This window comes from Micromesistius poutassou (assembly GCF_964030765.1).
Source record: "Micromesistius poutassou genome assembly, chromosome: 22".
Classification (NCBI taxonomy): Eukaryota; Metazoa; Chordata; class Actinopteri; order Gadiformes; family Gadidae; genus Micromesistius; species Micromesistius poutassou.
In genome coordinates, this window is record NC_140292.1 from 3,661,005 (window position 1) to 3,673,247 (window position 12,243).

Consider the following 12,243-nt stretch of genomic DNA (forward strand, 5'->3'; position numbering starts at 1 on the left):
TTCAGCCCTGCGAGCAAGGCTGCTAAACGCTGGGGAAAAAACAACCTGACCCTTCCTGCACTATCTGTGTCCATGTACACTTTAATATCAAACGCTCCAGCAATGCGTTATGCAAATTAGTATAACACATCACAAACGAGTTCAAACGTTAAAGATTTTGCAATATTATTCAAAATTAAGTCAAATAGAAAGCGTAAAACAAGTCATAAAAGTGTTTTATGACCTGCCAATGTGTGTATGAATTGGAAAAACCCTTTGCTTATTGGCCCTCATAAATCTCATGGTCATTCTGCAATTCAAATACAGGCCAGGAAATGTTAGATTAAATGTTGCACCGTCTGTATTTACTCACTTGTAGCAGGAACTGAAGACTTGAGAAAGAGGTCGACGAGAAAACGTCAATGCTAGACGCACACTTCCTCAATATTGCCTTTCAAAAGTTTTAATAGACTGAAAATAGGCTACATTCAGAAAAATTACAATAAAAAAAAAGCCAACGATTGTGTATGTATTAATCACAGTAAGGCATGGACATGAACAAAAATATATATTGTAAGGTGATAATATATGATAATAGGAAAATATCACAAGACATCCTTTTCTGGCCTGGTCTCTTTCAAAGAGGCAACGGTGACCAAATTATATTTTAACTGATTATTTACACCTTTGCAACAGCTTCTTGTCCTTCAATGCAAAACAAAAGATATTTAATCAGTTTGTCTTTAATTTGCTTAGCATATTACTCCAAAACAAATAGCCCATGTATTAAATCATGTCTATTTTTGTGCATTTTTTCCAAAACATTGGAACGGTTTGTGTTAACTAAATACAGAAAAGTATTCAAATGGGATTTTGGAAATTGATTTATCGCTTAAGATATACATTTCATATTTGGTTGCTACTCCTTGGTTTATATTTAAAAAATAATTACCTCATTAAAAAAAACATTTAAAAAAATGACATCAGCTCAAGGTACATCTTTGCAGGATTTCTCTTTTAACTGTGCAACAAGTGTACCAAATAATTTTGAGAAAAGCTAAAATCCAGAAAATGAAAATGACATTCTGCTGAACTGAAACACAGCATGGCACAGGGGGTGGTAGGGCACACATAACAAAATAAAACAAGTCACCAAACAAGTGAGTTTACTCCAATTACAGTACAAGGATCCAGAAAAAACGTATACAAAGTAAAATGAAAACACCAGCACAGAAGGTGGAGGCTGGTAACTTGACAGCTGTGAAACTCCTCTGAAGATTGAAGCCGACGTAGCAGACCATTTATGAAGAAGAGGAAGGGGCAACGTCTATCCCAAACAAAGGAATAGGTTGAATATGGATAGAAGAGCCCCACAGTTATGGCAGTGTTGCTTCTCCTTCCCCCCATGTCCTCTGAAGTCTTAGAAGAACCGCCCAGAGAACTGCTTCACACTGTTAAAACATTTAAAAGTGAGGAGGAAAAAACAACGGATATTTTATTAACTCAGAGTTGAACAGTTCTGCGAAAGTGTTGCTTAAAATTAAACATAAGCTGTGCAATAATACATTGCGATGACAGTGTATTACAGTGTACTTTCATAACCCTTACTAACAATTACAAATACGTTTCTGTTCTTCATCCCTTTAAGTTGTACAGGTTTAGTAGTTAACCGGTAAAAAATCAACTACTGGTTGACTCTGAATTTTGTGTTGGGATTCAAGGTTAAAAGGTCAAAGGTTCCACATATACTGTAAAAAAATGTGAATACAAGGCCTGCCCCATTTTACTGGCAGCAATCCCAGAAGTGCACCCCAGTGGTTCCGTGCCTGTTCTGCAGGAGGAACTGGGCGTTCTGGATCTGGTCCTGGGTCCCTGTGATGGTGATGATCCGGTCCTCGGAGCCCTCTAGTGGCTCATCGATCTTGATCGAGGCCCCCGACTCTGACCTGATCTGCTTGATCCTCTGGCCTCCCTTGCCAATGATAGACCCAGCCAACTAAGGAAATTGAAGAATATTGATGGTGATTGTTAGTGCTCTTCTTTGGTGGACGGTATTTCGTCAAGATATTCAAAAGGTTTTTCGTAGACTAACATCTTTGGGGATGGTGACTTGTGTGGTTACGACTGGTCCACTCATGTCCCCGTAGGACCCCCGGCCGCCTGAGGGAAGACAAGGACCAGGAAACCTCAGGGAAATGTCACCTTTTAAAATAGACTTCAAATAGTGTTGACCCTAAAAATACAAATATGCACTGACCAGACTGAAAGTGTTCCCAATTGGCATTGCGGTCTATGGAATAATTGACACAGAAACAGAATATGAGAAATAAGGATGACACATAAAATACATTTATTACCAATAAGAAAACCGACAAAAATGATGGGGTCGAAAAACACTTCAGGAAAGAGTTTCTGTTAACTAAATGAATAAATAAATATTCACAAAGTAGGCACTAAACACATAACACTCACCGTATAAACCTCCACCCTGATTCACGAGCCATGGAAGAAAGAAACGACAAAAGTTCAAATTAAGACACAAATTCATGACAAACCTTAATAATAATTAATAGGACTGCAATCAATCCCCAAAGGTATATTCACAGCCCACACGCACTTGCGACCCCAGTGACCCCGGTGATGAGATAGGCCTCCCTAAACAATTTAGAGTGAATCTGAGTTATTGATTGACAGAAAATGCTGTTAATGTGTGATTTTGCGCCCCCTGTGGACAAAGTGGTGCCTAGCACTAAGCTGGCCTTTTTTTGTAATTGGCACAGTGACGTAATTGATTGAGCTATCAACACGGAGGCAGAAAGGTTTAGGATGCAAAATACAAGGGTGTACAAAGTTTCAGAAATGTGCCTCAATTGGGGCTGATCGGCTGATTGTTTAACTTTGACAGCAAATTATAGCGCCATGGATGTTTGAGGGAACCAAAAGTAAAGTTAACATAAGTAAATTGGAGCTTGTACTAGATTCTATTTTTATACAATGAGGACAGTCCTAAAGCCACAAAAAGATGATCTCATCATCAAAAGTGGAGTGCAGAATGACGGTAGGGCATGAGTAGATGTACTACAACTTCTTAACATTATATTATTGTTGTATCATTTAATACAACCCCCACGCATTCATCATGAGATGAGCATCACTAAGTATATAGACAGGGTAGCTGACATATGGGGATCCCATGCATCAGGTAATCAGTCCTGAGTCTTTCATTGAAACCATGCTTACAGGAGACATTGAATTGTAAGATTAATATTTGACAAAAGGGCTGCCCAAGGTAGAGCAGGGATAATTATTAATTTTTACTTTGAAGGAGAGAACTCTGCGGTCAAGGAACACACACACACACACACACACACACACACACACACACACACACACACACACACACACACACACACACACACACACACACACACACACACACACACACACACAGTGTGTTGATATAAGTGGGTGTGTCCAGAGTAATATATTGACTAAGGTGAGGTCAATGATCAACCCATTTCCTTTCTGCTGAGACATATATTTGTAAAGAATTATATATATATATTACTGCTTGGGTAGTTAGCGGATTACCATATTATATAAGCCATTACCTGTCCAGAAGCAAACATCCTGCCAAGTTCAACTAGTTTAGCCTCTCTCAATCCATCATCATCATCATCATCCCCCAATGGATTTCTACCTGGTTTATTTACATTGAATACAATTATTTTATTAACACCATCTACCAATTTGGTTTCCCTTGCTGCTTTCCCCCAAAAACGAATCACTTGCAGTTTGACCTAAAAAAGAAACTGGCCCGTGCGTTGCTTTTGTTTCACCTTAATTTGCTAGCCTTTCTGATCTCTGGACTACGTACTTAGCTGCTCTACGGTAACCAAGGATACAACCGTTGCCAGGCAACAGCGGGCCTAGACAAGTGTACATGCCCAGTGTCCTAGCCGCTGTGCCGCTACTACTACACAAGAAAAACAATCCTGGTGCTTCTGCTCCCTCTCTCCTCAGTCCCAAGCTACAAACAGCTAGTAAACTTACACAGGTAAACACCTCATACTACTACAAACAGCTACACAGGTAAACACCTCATACTACTACAAACAGCTACACAGGTAAACACCTCATACTGCTACAAACAGCTACACAGGTAAACACCTCATACTGCTACAAAAAGCTACACAGGTAAACACCTCATACTACTACAAACAGCTACACAGGTAAACACCTCATACTACTACAAACAGCTAGTAACTTACACAAGTTAACACCTCACACTACTACAAACAGCTAGTAACTTACACAGGTAAACAACTCATTACTACCAACGCCAGTAAACTCATGTGTGTCAGCGGCTGGGGATGCAGGTAAGCCCGGTGAAACTCACCATGCCTTCGTAGTGCTCTCCCGGCCGGCCTCTCCGGTCGCTGGAGAGGAGAGGGGAAACACAGGGATGAAGCCTGGCCAAATCATGGACCCACTGCTGTTTACTAAAGACCCAATACTGTTTACTAGAGACCCACTACTGTGACCTATTTACTACTACATTTCACTTTTATCCGAGGCCACATACAGTGAAACAGATTCATGTCGTTAAGGACCAGATACGGTCGTTAGGAACAGTTAGGCTCAAGTACGCCTGTAGTTAAAGGTGACCTATTATACCACCAGGTGTTCGTGTGATTAGCTGTTACAAGACGTTTTGAAAATCTCCCTCTTCTGACATCACAAGTGGGCGTGTCCACCTAGATTTGTGCTGGATAGATCAGCCTACCAGCCTACCCAGTGGACTGTAGCAAACGTTGCTCGTTGCTATCCGTCATAAAAGGTGGACACGCCCACTTGTGATGTCAGAAGAGGCAGACTTTCAAAACGGCTTGTAACGGCTAATCACATGAACACCTGGTGGTATAATAGGTCACCTTTAAGGCTGTGGACATGGGAAACAAACCAAGTACCTTTTGGCAGGGAATCAAACACCGTTCCCTCTACACTACCCCGTCCACACTAGACCGTGATTAGAAAAGGTCCAATCTAGGTCGGACACGTTCTCTACTGTCTTCTACTTTACAGATAACCAATGACGAGGTCATCTGACCGGCGTTGAGGGAGACCAAACGGGGGTTTGGTGATGCTTATGGGGGAGGTGCATTATGCTTGCCCACGTGAGAGGCATCCCCGTACTCACTTGGCTCTGTCGTCCATGCTGCCGTGGTAGCCTCCGTGGGAAAACCGGTCTCCCCTGGGAATTGGGAACGACAGCGGGGTTAGGAAACACCAGGTGGAGACATGAAAAGCAAATGGCGCACTGAATTCAGGTTTCGTCTGGAGAGAGGGAGAGGGAGGGAGAGAGAGAGAGAGAGAGACACACAGACAGACAGACAAACGGACGGAGACAGAGAGAGAGAGAGAGAGAGAGAGAGAGAGACAGACCATCAAACGGAGACAGACAGACGGACCGACAGAGAGAAAGAAATACGGACTGACAGAGTGAGCACAGAGACACAGACACAGACACAGTGACACACAGTCCAACGGAGCAGGAAGGCGCGTCCCCCCTCACCCTCCTCTCGCCAGCGGCGGCGGCGGCAGGGGCAAGTTCCGCGCCCGGCTCCCTCCGGCGACTCGGCTCAGCGGGGGAGGCGGAGGGGGCGGGCCCCGACGGGGGCTCATGTCCTCGTACTCCCTCCTCGCGGGCGGCGGCGGCGGCGGAGGCGGCCTGTGGGGCGGGGCCATGCGCTCGAAGACCCCCCTCATGGGCCGCGGGGCAAAGCCGCCCAGGGGCCGCCGGCCGCGGTCCTCAAAGGCGGCTGTGTAGCCGCCGTAGTCGTAGGTCTGGTCGTAGAAGTTGGGGTCGTAGGGCTGCGTGCGGCCCTTGACCGTGGCCTGGAGGGGGGGGGGGGGGGGGGGGCAGCAGGAATGACAGAGGGGGGCTCAAAACTCAGACCCCGATATCACGACACAAACGCACGGGAACACCACACATATCAACGCTGGGCACGTTGTGCGAGAGTGCCCAGACAGATGAGCAATGCGTCTCTGGGTGACTCTTTCGAGTTTTGTATCGTTCTTGTAAACCAAGTGAATGTCAGCGTTGTGTTGCTTCACCTTTTAAGCACTTGGCGTAGTTGTTTATAGGTCATATTCTTGTTTATGTTTTAATGTTAACCTCAGTTCATGTTCTTTTGCCGTGTTGCTTCCCTCGTTAAGCCCTTCGGAAGACGCTCTATAAATAAGGCCTTGATTTGATTGGCCCAGCTACCTCGGACACAAGCTCCATGATGACCTTGATGCACTCGACGACCTGCTCCGGCCGGCCCCCGACCAGCACCACCCGGTCGGTGGAGTGGGGGCAGCACTCCTGGAACAGCTTGATGGAGGTCTCCGTGTTCTGGGACACAAGCGAGAGAGAGACACAGTCAGTGAGAGAGAGAGAGAGAGAGAGAGAGAGAGAGAGAGAGAGAGAGAGAGAGAGAGAGAGACACAGTCAGTGAGAGAGAGAGAGAGAGAGAGAGAGAGAGAGAGAGACACAGTCAGTGAGAGAGAGAGAGAGAGAGAGAGAGAGAGAGAGAGAGAGAGAGAGAGAGAGAGAGAGAGACACAGTCAGTGAGAGAGAGAGAGAGACACAGTCAGTGAGAGAGAGAGAGAGAGAGAGAGAGAGAGAGAGAGAGAGAGAGAGAGAGAGAGAGAGAGAGAGAGAGAGAGAGAGAGAGAGAGAGAGAGAGAGACAGTCAGTGTGAGAGAGAGAGAGAGAGAGAGAGAGAGAGAGAGACAGAGAGAGAGAGAGAGAGAGAGAGACATAGAGACAGAGAAACATGGTATGATGCCCTGATCAGACCAGCCAATCATAAAAATAGCTTGATCCTAAAGAGCAGATTTACAGATAATCTCCAATAATTCTGAGAGATATTCTGCTGGTCAGAAATCAAAATAAAGTAACACAGAAACTACCTCTCTCAGCTCTTTAATCTTGGCCCCCTTCACCCCGATAATGCCCCCGGCCATACTCTGATGGATCAACAGGCGCAGCTCGCAGTCAAAATCCATCCCGTTGTAATGCTGGTACTAGAAAGCAGAAGGAAATGGGTCACAGGACTTGTCACTCTGCCACTCGATCGCTGGGTTCCACAGGCAGCCTTGAACGGCTCACCACTACTAACTGCATTGGGATACATTCAATTCCGGTCCAGGTGAATCGGGTACATTCAGTGTCTTCACAGGCACAGCGAAAACCTGGTTAGACAGAGTCACCAGGTTACAGTGGTTTCCCAGTAGTAGGATATTTACACACTCATTAACTTGTTTACATGGCCACTAATGGGTTACGGAAGTCCGATTAGTGACGGACGCCAAATCCAATTGTACATTCATTGCGTATACTGATGACAGAACGACTGCATACGAAACAACACAAGCGAGTACGTTTACATGCACATTGCGTTTCGGATGACATGCCCGGTGCGGCATATTGTGATCGTATGTGTACAATGTGTCAACACCCAACATGGACGTCGAGAAACCTGATAAAGACAAGGGGAGTTATTCACAACCAAGCGGAAGCGAGTTGGAACCGAGGTGACCGCTGGGTGAATAGGGACCATTGGGCATGGTGTGCAAACGCAACGAACAATCGTAATCGCTCACCTCCTCCAGAGTAGGGATGATCTTCACCAGGATGTCTCCGATGGTGTCGATGTTGGCGTTCACACTGAGGATCCTGTCAGGGAGACCAGGAAGGTAACCAAACACAGCAAAAAAACTAACAAACAACAATAACAACACGTAGATAAGCTAGATCAGTGATGGGAAGGCTGATTAGGTAGTCCGAAGATAAAACTAATGGAGGTCAGGTGTGTGGGTAAGAAAGGGGGATTCTGTTTTTTTTATGTTGTATATTGTAAATTTTACATACAGAGATCTGACAAGGGTCCCCACAGTAGACTGGTCAGACGAGCTGCCGACATGCATTCACTAATTAAATATATAAAAACAACAAAATGTACACAGGAAGGAGAGAAAGCTGGGGACATGGGCAGCTGTGCACCTGGGATACCACACTGGAGCATAGGGGAGGAATAGAAAGAGGACCAGGAGGAAGGGGAGGAGGATCAGGAGGAGGGGTAGGAAGAACAAGACCAGGAAGAAGAGGAGGAGGGGTAGGAGGACCAAGATCAGGAAGGGGAGAGGACTAGGACCCAGAAGAAGAGGAGGAGGAGGACCAGGATGAAGAGGAGGAGGAGGACAAGGATAAAGAGGAGGAGGAGGAGGACTAGGACCAGGAGACACGGGGGAGGAGGAGGAGAAGGAGAAAAATGAGGAGGAGGAGGATGAGGTGGTGTATCTGTCCCACCACCAGTATCTGTGGGCATTAGGGGGATGATCCAAAACAGCAAAGAAAGAGAGAAGTGTGGACAGGCTCCACTCAGTGTCAGGGAAGAGGAGACTATGAAGTCAGGGAGGTGGGGAGTGGCTGAGGCAGAGGGTTAGCAACAACGTGACAGATTAGCACACTGATCTGACCTGATGGGAGTGGGGGGGGGATCTGCGCACAAGGAAATGAAGAGACATCGACAATGAGACGTGACGCAGCTAAGGGGGGGGGGAGATAACGAAGTAATGGAGGGGGGGGGGGGGAGATTGGTACGGGGGGAGACAGGAGTGGGGGTGAGGCTGGTAAAGGGGGAGACAGGAGTGGGGGTGAGGCTGGTAAAGGGGGAGACAGGAGTGGGGGTGAGGCTGGAAAAGGGGGAGACAGGAGTGGGGGTGAGGCTGGTAAAGGGGGAGACAGGAGTGGGGGCTGCAATTGGTAAGGGGGCAGAAGCGTGAGGGGGGGGAGACGCGGTGTCCAGAAGAGTTTTATCAGGACCAAATGATCTCACTGGAAAGAATAACAACCAAAAAGGACAGCTGTGTGTGGCTGTAAACGAAAAGAAAAGGCTGGGACACAAGATGGTACGATCCGCTCTATCGAGAATGATCCAACGTACTGGAGAGGCTGCAAGGCGACCCCAGCTTAACAAAGACGACAGAAGGGGGGGGGGGGGGGGGGGGGCATCTACTATACGATGTAAAATACAAAAATATAACAAAGGCGTTCAAATGCAAAGAGAATGCAGGTAATCAAAGAGACAAGTGTGTTTCACTGTGCTAGTCAGGCAGCGAGGCATTTGAACTGGTGGGGGACATACCGCTCTGGGCCACTGCTGTCTGGGACTGATACACTGGCATTGTACTGGATGGGCCGAGGTGGTGGTGGTGGTGGTGGTGGTGGAGGAGGAGGTGGTGGTGGAGGAGGTGGTAGGTGGAAGAGAAGGAGGAGGAGGTTGGCATTGGGCATGGGGCAAACCAATCACAGGTAGTCATGGTTAGGGGCGCGTGGTTTATGGGCGTGGCCAACCGGGAGTGTCAGGTGGGCGGTCAGGGGGCGGGCGCAGGTTGGGCCAACGTCGGGGCAACGCAGAAGGGGGCGTGGCCATCCAGAACATAGGAGGAATGGAGGAAGGAGGTGGCCGAAAATAAACCAAAATCAATTAAAATAAATAAGGTGTGGGGAGGGGGGGGGGGGTGGAGAAGGAATACATATTTATTTGAGTTCACGAGTTATTGAGTACTCTGTTATAAGAATGTTAAAAAAGGGGATATTAAAAAAATGTGAGGCTTTAACATATGAAAGGGTACATTAGTAATATTTGAACGAGTCAAAGATGGAGATATCCCATATAGATCTTGCCAGCCATTCCGCTTTATGTACTAAAGGGGTCTTTCAACAGTTGTTGATTGTGTTGTTTTGCACATCTTCAAAGATCCACTGTACAATTGAAGCTGTTCCAGGTAGTGTCCAATATGGTGCAAGGAATTAATGGAGTAAAGTACATGAACAGTACTTTTTTCTGACAGCGACTGGTTCAAACACTTTACGTTGAGCACATGCATGCATTGAAATGCAATGCAATAAAATGGAAAAACAACTTTGCAAAGAAAAATGCCTTCCCAATAATCTTAAATAACTTGAATCCCTATGTATGTATGTATGTATGTATGTATGTATGTATGTATGTATGTATGTATGTATGTATGTGTAATATATAAATATAGATATTTATAAACACAGTATCCTGCCCCAGCTGTCGAGCCCCGTACAACGCCATCTGTCTACTCACATCTGTACGAAGGGCTTTGATATTCTTGCCGCCTTTTCCGATCACAGCTCCTGCGTTCTACGGAGAGACGAGAAGGGGTTTCCCTTTACAAACCAGACTGAAACAAAACCTGGGTGAAGGTGTGTGTTCTCAAGAGAGAGGGTGGCGGTTACATATGGCTCCACCCAAAGCTTCTTTACTTTGCTCTGAAGCAGCACCCTGAGCTCCAACATCTCGTCCGTGTTACGGGAACGCTTGAAGGACAGCTCGTCCTGCTCTATGGGCTCGGCAGAGCGTTTACCTGTGGGGGTGAGAGAGGAGAGAGAGCAGGCCTTCAGAGTGGAGTTCTCCATGGAACCGCTGTGTTTGCAGGACAGACAGCGTTGACATCCAGTGGAGACACGTCGACGCATTGGTCAAATGCCATGACATTACTCTAGGCCGTCTTTTGGAGGGATACGGATATAACATGAATTGTAGGCAACCGAAGTGGATGAAATAAGATCTCTGGGAGATGTAGCTGGTGCTATAAAAAAATCCTATTCCAATGTCAAAAATAGAAGCAGGCAAACAAGGGGGCCCCATTTTTGAGTAGAGAAGATGCAGACAACCAGATAAAAAAGAAGGAAATAATTTAAAATCAAATAATATAGTACAAAGATTACAAACTGGAAGGATGAGTGTGTTTAATCGCTCCAGACCTCTGTAATTGTTTTGTTTGTTGTATTGAAATTGTTGGAACCAATTATTATATTAAACAAACTGGCTTTTAAAACAAAAATGAGTTAAAATAGTGCGTGCCTGGCAGCAATGTGTTCAATGTGTGTATGTGCACCTGGGGGGGTGGTGGCATGTCCTCTGACCCCACTAGAGAGGGTTTGGCTAGTCCACCACAGTCTCTAAACATTCTGTGGGAAACTAATTTCTAAACCCTGGCTACCTCCGTAGTCAGAAGTCCATTTTGTTTCGGCATACAATAAGCATATAGGGATAGTCAATAGGATGCCAGACATTCCAAAAATGTGTGGCTTAATAGAGAAATGTTAAAATATATAAGACACATTTTACCGTTGGTGTCAGTATTGCTGAACGTAGTCTCAACTTCCATATGATTGAGGTCTTCCTCCATGGTCTCGTTTAAGCAGTGGAGTGAAGGATCCTGTCAAAGAAAAGTACACAATGGATGGTATTTGTAGACACAAGTAAAGGAGTGAAAACGAAATAATCTGAGACTCCCTTCCTGTTTGGACTATAACGTGAACTTACTGTGAATTGAGCTCACAACAGTCATCATGACTCTTCACCAAAACACAGCCTGAAACACAGGTCACATCAGTGTGGAGCCTGGTTACAACTACTACTACTCCTCCTCCTTCTACCACTATTACTATTACTACTACTACGAATGTGTTAATAAGACTCACCGCATCTATGACAAACAAAACCAAATCACAGCTCTGGGTACATTCTGATGATAAACCACAAATCAAAACCTGTGTACTGGCATTAGTAAAAAACCTTAGTACATGGACAGTCCATTACCAAACATGTTGTTATGTTCAGCCTGCCCATGGTAGCTGCAGCCACCAAACGTGCTTGTGTAAAACTGGAACTGCACTATGGCACGGGATTAACTGTTTTCCCAAACTGCTCTGGGTAATCAACCCTTCATCCTAATCAAAGATCAAAAGCGCACTGACAACAAACATTAGCATGGCATGGCATTAGCCTTAAGGCAGGGCCACGGTCATCTGGACGCGGACAGCCTCGCCTCTGCCTCACAAGGCGTGTCTACTGTACACGTTGCTACACAGTACACAGAATACACAGCTACCCAGTATTCAGAGTATACAAAGCTACAGAGTACGCACAGCTAGACAGTATCACAAGGGTACACACAGTACACATAGCTACACCGTACACACGGCTACACAGTATACACATTGCACTCAGCTACACAGTATACACAGTGACCGTTATACACAGTAACTTTTACTGAGTTATGCAGAGCTACACAGTGCACAACTACACAGTACACTGTACACTAGCGTTACGCATAGCTGCACAGTATACACAGCTGAACAGTACCACAGACAGCTACACAGTGTATACA

At 45.7% G+C, this 12,243-nt stretch overlaps 1 protein-coding gene across 1 annotated transcript in view; it reads right to left on the reverse strand.

The window, feature by feature from the left end:
* Positions 1-436: 436 nt before the first annotated feature.
* LOC311367435 (heterogeneous nuclear ribonucleoprotein K-like) overlaps positions 437-12,243 on the reverse strand; it is an 11,928-nt gene continuing 121 nt past the window's right edge. Inside the window, exons 2-16 of the mRNA XM_084486280.1 lie at positions 11,199-11,289; positions 10,331-10,431; positions 10,152-10,208; positions 9,180-9,223; positions 7,636-7,708; positions 6,943-7,056; positions 6,254-6,382; positions 5,555-5,877; positions 5,180-5,233; positions 4,379-4,418; positions 2,452-2,467; positions 2,237-2,269; positions 2,072-2,139; positions 1,806-1,975; positions 437-1,430 (exon numbers count right to left, since the gene is read on the reverse strand). Of these exons, the coding sequence (XP_084342406.1) occupies positions 1,400-1,430; positions 1,806-1,975; positions 2,072-2,139; positions 2,237-2,269; positions 2,452-2,467; positions 4,379-4,418; positions 5,180-5,233; positions 5,555-5,877; positions 6,254-6,382; positions 6,943-7,056; positions 7,636-7,708; positions 9,180-9,223; positions 10,152-10,208; positions 10,331-10,431; positions 11,199-11,259 (1,314 nt within the window). The 5' untranslated portion in view covers positions 11,260-11,289 and the 3' untranslated portion in view covers positions 437-1,399. The remainder of the gene's footprint in view (positions 1,431-1,805; positions 1,976-2,071; positions 2,140-2,236; positions 2,270-2,451; positions 2,468-4,378; positions 4,419-5,179; positions 5,234-5,554; positions 5,878-6,253; positions 6,383-6,942; positions 7,057-7,635; positions 7,709-9,179; positions 9,224-10,151; positions 10,209-10,330; positions 10,432-11,198; positions 11,290-12,243) is intronic.